At 42.3% G+C, this 8,216-nt stretch overlaps 1 protein-coding gene across 1 annotated transcript; it reads right to left on the reverse strand.

The window, feature by feature from the left end:
- Positions 1-748: 748 nt before the first annotated feature.
- Positions 749-1,693, reverse strand: LOC115077498 (olfactory receptor 12D2-like). The gene has a single exon (XM_029579789.1). The coding sequence runs from the start codon at positions 1,691-1,693 to the stop codon at positions 749-751; it is 945 nt and encodes a 314-aa protein (XP_029435649.1).
- Between the last annotated feature and the right edge of the window lie 6,523 nt (positions 1,694-8,216).

Genomic DNA, 8,216 nt, shown 5'->3' on the forward strand with positions numbered 1-8,216 from the left:
TAATAAGGCTTTGTGATAAATTGTATTACCCCAGACTGATGTTCATGCATAGTGGCCTATAGAAAATTGTAGAAAAGAGTTTGCATGTCCCTTAAAATCTCTCTTACAGGTGCATGTCCTCATAGTCATGTTAGTGACCACACAAAATAAGACTCACAAATGTTTGTAAACTACAAGTTACATTATAATGCAACGTATATGTTTCGTGTTGTGAGATCTGGGAATTTTTTAAAGGATGGGGGTTTTACTGGATAACCAGCTTTGATAGTTACCATCCCACCAATTACGAAGTCCCCACCCCTGTGATATCCCTGTGAGAACTGAACAATTTTCAGGGAACAGTGGTGCTCGGTGGTCTTCCATATGGTGTCATTCAAGAGCAGCAAAATCAGAACCTTGTGGGTTACCATCTTTTTGGTTGAATGGCTCAACATCTGGAGAAACCCCTGTTCTCTCTGTCTAGTCCCACCAGTGGTCCACGAACATGGTAGGAGAGGCTGTAACTGTCTTCAGTGCCCCATCGGTCACATCTTGCAGTTATGTTTTGAAAATATTCTCTTTTCTTTTACCTCCCTGCACACAGGGAGAACTTTACATATACAGGCTGCAAATGAGGTAACTTCCATATTTCCATCTAAGATTCCTCAGCTGAGACCATTATAGAGAGCTCTGCTCCTTAAAGGATTATCCTTATGGGCTATCTGCTCAGTATAAGTTGTTTTTTTAATGTAACCTTTCACAATGAATTTTACATTCTTTCTGGAAAGAATTTCTTATGCATTGCTTTCCTTAGGGAGTTTTTAACCTCCTTGTTTCTCAATGTGTAGATAATGGGATTCATTGTTGGGGTAATAACTGTGAATAACACAGCAGCAACTCTGTCTTGCTTCACAGACTGATCTGATGTGGGCCTCATGTATGTGCAAATGGCTGTTCCATAGAAGAGGAGAACAACAATCAAATGAGAGGCACAGGTAGAGAAGGCTTTGCGTTTTCCGTGCGCTGTTTGGATTTCCCTTAGAGATGAGATAATGTATGCATAAGAGGTCAGAGTCAAGAAGAAAGTGCTGAGAGCTGCAATCCCAGTAACTATGGTCAGCAAATTCTCATTAAGTTGGGTGTTCGCACAAGCCAGCTTCAGCAGGGGTTTAATATCACAAAAGAAGTGATTAATTTTATTAGACTTGCAGTAAGGTAACCTGGACGTCAAAACAGTGTGTAACAGGGCATGAAGAAACCCAATTGTCCAGGCAGTCAGTGCCATCAGAATACAGACTCTCTTATTTATAATGACATTGTAATGTAGGGGATTGCATATTGCCACATAACGATCATATGACATAGCAGTGAGGATTATTGCTTCTGTACCTCCCACAAATTGAAACAAATGCAGCTGTATAAAGCACCCCAGGAAGGAAATGTTTTGTCTTTCAGATAGAAAGTCCACTAACATCCTGGGGACAGTTATAGTTGAAAAACTAATGTCCAGGAAGGACAGATTAGCGAGCAGAAAGTACATGGGGGTATGCAGACGTGGCTCTGTGACCACCAGCATTATTATAGTGGCATTTCCCAAGATGCTGAGCTTGAAAAATATAGAAAATAATGCAAAGAGAAATATCTGTAGCTCTGGCACATTTGTAAGTCCCAAAAGAATGAATTCGGTCACCACAGTTCCATTTTCATCCTCCATTTGCTTTCTTTGTCTGTAGAGAAAATAATAATAATAATAATGATTGAAGGAAAATACAAAGAAATGACAGCCCAATCTTTTATCTAGTAGTGGTTGTGATTCTAACTTCTAAGTGGAATTCCCATGTTGAATTCCATTCTCAGATTCTTTATTTATTTATTTATTTATTTATTTATTTAGGGTTTTTATATACCGACTTTCTTGATATATATATATCAAATCAAGTCGGTTTCCATTTAACACAACTGTCGCCGGGGGGCGTTACATTAAACAATAAACATAGTATTGAACGGAGAACGTGTAGAGTTACTTTAAAACAAGCAATAAGGTCCTGATGTTCCTGGGGGTATTAAGTTAGCGGTGGACTTTATATTGCGCTATTTTGTTCTTTGTCTTGTGTCGAAGTGATCCTGCAATTCCGGGAATGCTTGCCGGAAGAGCCATGTTTTATCTTTCATGAAGATTTGAAGCAGCAGTCATTTAGTAATGATTGTAACCATGGTAGTGCTGTTGACTTGCAGCTATAAGTCCTTTTCTGTGTATAAGGACAGAATGGCAAAGTTTATTGGCCAGCTCAACCATGGAGTGATCTAGTATGATGTTCCTGATTGTTTGTATTCCGTCTTTGTGGGGTATGTTGGTGTAAAGGGATTCAATATCCATAGTTGCCAGAATATTACTATCTGCCATGGGCACTCACATAGCTCCACAATATGCCAACATATTCATGGTTGATTAGAACAATGTTTCCTCAATTCCTACACCCAGAATGTGCCCCTATACCTAAGGTACATTGATGACATCATCATCTGGGCCCTCAGATTGGAAGCACTTAAAGAATTCCAGCAAGAATTCAACAAACTTCACCCCACCATCAACCTGAGCCTAGAACAATCCACACAGCAAGTCTACTTCCTGGACACCACTGTCCAATTACATGAAGGACACATAAGAACCACATCATATCAGAAACCTGCTGACTGCAAAACACGGAAGGCTGCGCGGCTTGGCACGTGCAGGCTGCCGAATTTGTGCAGCCTTCCGTGCGCCGACCCCGGATTTTAAAAGATACGCGCGGCTACGAGCGTATCTATTAAAATCCGGCGTACTCTTGTTTGCGCCGGGTGCGCAAACAAAAGTACGCACTTGCATACTTTTTAAAAATCTGCCCCAGATTGTACAATAATGACACCAACTCAGGAACCAGATCCTGCCAGAAACTCATATGCCAACTCTGTCCATATATTAACCCAGACAACACCATCATAGGACCTAACATTAATAACTACAACATCTGGAGCTCATGCACCTATTCTTCCTCCAATGAAATATATGACATCCCTTACCAGAAATGTCCCTCTGCTGTCTACATAGGACAAACAGGCCAATCCCTAAGGAAAAGAAGACCTTACATTTGCCAGAGACAATGGCTTCATGGCACACTAGAAAATATCTATGAACTTAACTGTTTTCTGATCATTCTGTCTTTTCATACTTACCTCGGTTGTCAGCAGGCTGGACTATAATGCTATTCACTCTCATTCCACTTCCTGCCCTGCCTTATTCAGTGCCTTCTCTTTGCTCTGAATCCTGTCTCCCCGCCCCATCTCTATATATTTTACTCACCATCTGTACTACATGCATCTGATGAAGTGGACTCAATCCTTGTAAGCTCTTGCCTCAATAAATTTTTTTGTCTATAAGGTACCACCTGCATCTTGTCACTTTTGTTCTCTTTTTGTGCATGCATGTAGGCGAGAAAATAGTGCATAATTTAAGCAATGCCACCCAAAGTAATGCTAGATTATAATATAGTTGATAAGCAGGAGACTGGAGACTTTAGACCTTTGTGCATGTTCTCAATGTCTGTAAGGAAGGTACAGTTGTAGAAAAGAGAAAATGCCAGATAAAATACTGTATGCAGTGACAGTGGGGTAGATTTTCAAAGGTAGATTTTCAAAGGGGTACGCGTGTACGATACGAGTGTACCCCCGAAAACCTACCCCAAACCCCCCCTGCACACGCCGAGCCTATTTTGCATAGCCTTGGTGGCGCACGCAAGCCCCGGGATGCGCGTAAGTCCCGGGGCTTGCTTGGAGGGGCGTGTCGGGGGCGTGCCACGAGTGACGCGGCGTTTCGGGGGCGGGCCGTGAGTGACGCGGCGTTTCGGGGGCGGGCCCGGGGGCGTGGTGCCTGGATTTTATAGGCTAGGCACGTATCTTATAAAATCCAGCGTACTTTTGTTCGCGCCTGGTGCACGAACAAAAGTACGCCCTTGCGTACATTTATAAAATCTACTCCAGTGAGTATTTGAATCTGTATTCCTTTCCTCTAGAGCTTGCTGGTTAGTCTGTCGATATATCTCTTGCAATTCCTATGCACTCAGGTCATATTCCTCCTCTTCATCCTCCTTTTCTTCTTCCACCCTTCCACCCCCCTCATCCTCATTATCGTCTAGTCACTCTAGAGGAGGCATACTTCTGGTTTTGGCCAGGTTATTAAGAATGCAGTGGGCTAGAATGTTTTTAAAGACCTTGGCAGAATTGTAGAGCAAACATTGTCCCAATCTGTCCAGACAGAGGAAATGTGTTTTGAGTAGGTCAAACATTTTCTTAATGACTGCCCCGGTCTGCTGTTGAGCCCTATTGTATCATACATCTGATGCGTTATGTGGGTATGGCAGCAGGATAATAAATCATATTTTGAGTGGGTCCTCTATCACCTATAAAGGAGAAGGCAGAGAAGATCTGAGTAAAGTGTCCCATGGTGGATGGCAGAGGATCTGTTTACAGATATAGGCTGGAGTTGGCCTCCTGGGTATAAGCAATAAGTCCATCTAGATATCAGTGAGTAAAAAGGGTCATAGGTTAGTACTTATGTGGTTATAGTGAAAGCAGCATAGGTACCTAGAAGCCACTCTCCAGTAATATGACTTTCCTGGAACCTGTCATGAATTCCTGATTGTGTGATGATGTAGGCATCATAACAGGATCCCAGAAATCTTAACATTACATCCATGATGATCCTTTGGCATGGCAGACCACCTACATATTGAGAGAGTGGAAGCCCTTGTGGTCGCAATAGGTGGCCTCATCAGCCAATGGTCCTTTTATAGGGATGTAAGTGCAACTGGTAGCCCATAAAGCAAAGGGGAAGCATGCAGTTTAGTCATAATTTGTTATTGCTCTCTTCTCTGAGGAAAATATATATAATGATAAGTTTTGCTGAGAAATGCAGCCAGAAACTTATCAATACATATGGAGATGACTGTCTGGCTTATTCCAGCAATGAGCCTTAGAGGTATCTAGAAGTTGCCTGTGGCCAAAAAGGCCAGGACCTGAGTGACCGTGATGTGCACTGGCAAGATATGTCCTCTCCATGTGGAAAAGTACAGATCCTGCTCTAATTGCTAGCATAGATATAGTATAGTTTCCCTGTTGAACATGGTGTTTTCCTTTCCTTCTCAATGTATTTTATAGTTGAAGGGCTGTAGGGCCAGGAACCATCTCATCACCCTAACTTTAGACTCCCTATTTCTGTTTATCCAGAGGTGTGGTTGGTGATCCATTATAAGTGGGAATTGTTATCCCAACAGGGCATCTAAGGCATCTGAATCTCCTTCCTCACCTGTTGAGGCATTAGCTTCTGGCTAATGTATGCCATAGGATGTTCTTGACAATCCTTCTCTTGTACTAAGACTGCTCCCATGCCTACTTCTACGGCATTATTCTGCAACTAGAAGGTTTCGGGGAAGTCTGGATTTATCAGGACTGGTTTGGAGCATAACTCCTCTTTCAGAGCCCAGAAGGCCTTCTCTGCTTAAGCTTACCACTGGACCTTCTCTGCTGCTTTTTTTCAACCACAGCCTTGTGAGAGGCTCCACCTCTTCTTCTGTAGTACCCTCACTTTCGCTTTTGTTGCAGGACTGGTACCCAGGTGATCACCTTTATTTTCTGAGTCTGCAAATGGATCTTGCCCTTCCCCAAGATGTAGCCAAGATACTGGATTCTTGCCCTCCCAATAAGCATTTCTTAGGGTTGGCCATTAGTCCTGCTTTCCTCAGACTGGTTAGCATGGTCTGGAGTTGGCTTAGATGTGTCTTTCAATCTGGGCTATACACCACAATGTCATCCAAGTAGGCGACTGTATATCCTTGATATGGGCAAAGCAGGTAGTAAACTGAACACTGAAACATTGTGGGGGCACCATAAAGTCTGAATTGGAGGAGGGTATCCTGGAAAATTCCCCCTGCTGTTGAGAACACAGTTTTCTCCTTCAACACTAGCATAAGAGGTACCTGCCAATGACCTTTTGTAAGGTCCAGTGTACCGATGAACTGGGCTGATGCATAATGATGTCATGTTGCACCAGGTGGGTAGGACCTGGTAGGTGGAGAAAGTTTCCTTGTTTTGTTCCACTAGCTGCTTTAAGTCAGCTCTATCTGTGTGGTGGACAGCTGCACTCTGAAAGAAATCTGGGTTTGGTCCTCTTCAGCTCTGACCTCTGGATCAAACTCTCCTTCTTGCATCATTCACCACTCCTGTGCAACCCACGTCAGAAGGTTTATATGATAGATTTGAGTTTTCTTTGGTTTATCTGACTGAGGTATTTTGTAATCCACAGGCCATGTTTTCTCTAAAATTTCATAGCATCCTTTCCACTGGGCTAACAACTTGCTTTCCAAAGATGGGAGGAGGACAAGGAATTGTCCCTCAGCTGGAATATTCTTTGGACCATGGGATGATTGTAACTTCAGGCTTGGGTAGATCGATCCTTCTCTAGGCATAGATGAGCTATCTCTCCAGCCCTTTTTAGGTCATCCTGCACTTGGAGAATATAGTCAATGTGGTTCTGCTCGGGGTTCCCTTCATCTTCTTATGTCTCACCAGCTATGTCCAAGATTCCTCCCATCACTCAAAAGGAGAAAATCCCATTGAACTCTGTGGCAATTCTCAGATTGTGAGCAGCACATAGATTAGCAATGTGTCCCAATTCTTGTCATCTTAATTCACAAATTTCCTCAACATTTGTTTAAGTATATGATTTAAGCTTTCAATGAGGCCATTGGTTTGTGGGTGATTCACCGAGATACGTAGAGATTTTATCTTGATCAAGGTGCAGAGTTGTTTCATTACCTTGGGCATGAATCAGGTTCCATGATCCATCAGGATCACCTTGGGCAGCCCGAATCATGAAAAATCTCCTCTAAGGCAGTCGCCACTGTTGGGGGTCTTAAAATTCCTTAGTGGTACTACCTCCATATATCTTGTGGTGTAGTCTAGAATGATGACTATATAAACTTCTGACAAAGAAGTTTGGGAATTAAAAGTTGTTCTATCGATTCACACTCCACATTTCAGTAAAGAAGGCCTCCTTTCATTATACATTGTACTCCAGGAACTAGCTTTCCATCCACCCTTTGTTATATGCTCCCAGCCCATTTGAAGGACTCATCCTACCTCTGGACCCATCTGAAGCTCCCCAGGTCACCGCCCTTTTCCCACTCAAAGGGGCCAGGTATGACATTCTGGGTGAGTTGCTCCTCTTCCCCTGATTCAGAACCCTTCTCCCCAGTCACCTCTAAATTAGCAGCATAGCTTTATTTGTCCTGTTGGCATTGCCTCCGGGAATGGGGGAAAGCCAACATTGGTTCAGAAGAACATGGTTGACAAGGTTTAGAATGATGTATATCTGAAGGATGCTAAGAGAACAGGGAAAATAGGGCATCCCAGTAGAAAGGTTACAATAAATGACAAAGAGGACCAGGTGTCTTTAAATAAAGTGTAGAAAGATTCATAATGACCCCTGTCAACTGATGTGTAGGTGTTAATACAAAGAAAAGATTATTTGAAATATCTGTATATAAATGCTAGAAGTCTAAAAAATAAGATGGGATAGCTAAAGTATATAGCACTGGATGAAGAGATAGATATAATTGTCATCTTATAGACCTGGTGGAAGAAGGATAACCAATGGGACACTATGATAACAGGCTACAAATTGTATTGAAATGATTGGATACATCAAATTAATGGACGGGTGGCACTATATGCTAAAGAGAACATTGAGTCATACAGGATAATGTTCTGTAGGAAACAAAATGCAATGTTGAATCTTTCTGGATAGAAATTACAGATGAAAAAGTGAATAAAATAGTGGTAGGGGTGAATTACTTTCCACCTGGCCTGAAAGAACTAAAAGACAATGAAATGCTAAAAGAAATGGGGGAAGCTAACAAAATAAGCAGCACAGTAATTAATTCTTTGCTTCAATATTCACTGAAGAAGATGTAAGAGATGTATCCATATAAACGCAGGTTCCACAATCAGCAATCCACCGTATGTACAACAACTGTGTTCACAACAAGCTGCCCAACCGACCTAAGGCATTTTTAAATGCCTTAAGTATATGCGGCAGTAAGTTATGCATTTTTAATAATTTGAGTGCCTGATGCAGGCACTCACATGTCAAAACATGGGCCCATGCCAGCTGGGCAGCTTGTTCTGAACACAATATTTGTACA

Source organism: Rhinatrema bivittatum, chromosome 16 (genome assembly GCF_901001135.1).
Source record: "Rhinatrema bivittatum chromosome 16, aRhiBiv1.1, whole genome shotgun sequence".
Lineage (NCBI taxonomy): Eukaryota > Metazoa > Chordata > Amphibia > Gymnophiona > Rhinatrematidae > Rhinatrema > Rhinatrema bivittatum.

Coding starts and splice junctions, on each gene's coding strand:
- LOC115077498 (XM_029579789.1), bottom strand. CDS start 1,693: ATGGAGGATGAAAATGGAACTGTGGTGACCGAATTCATTCTTTTGGGA.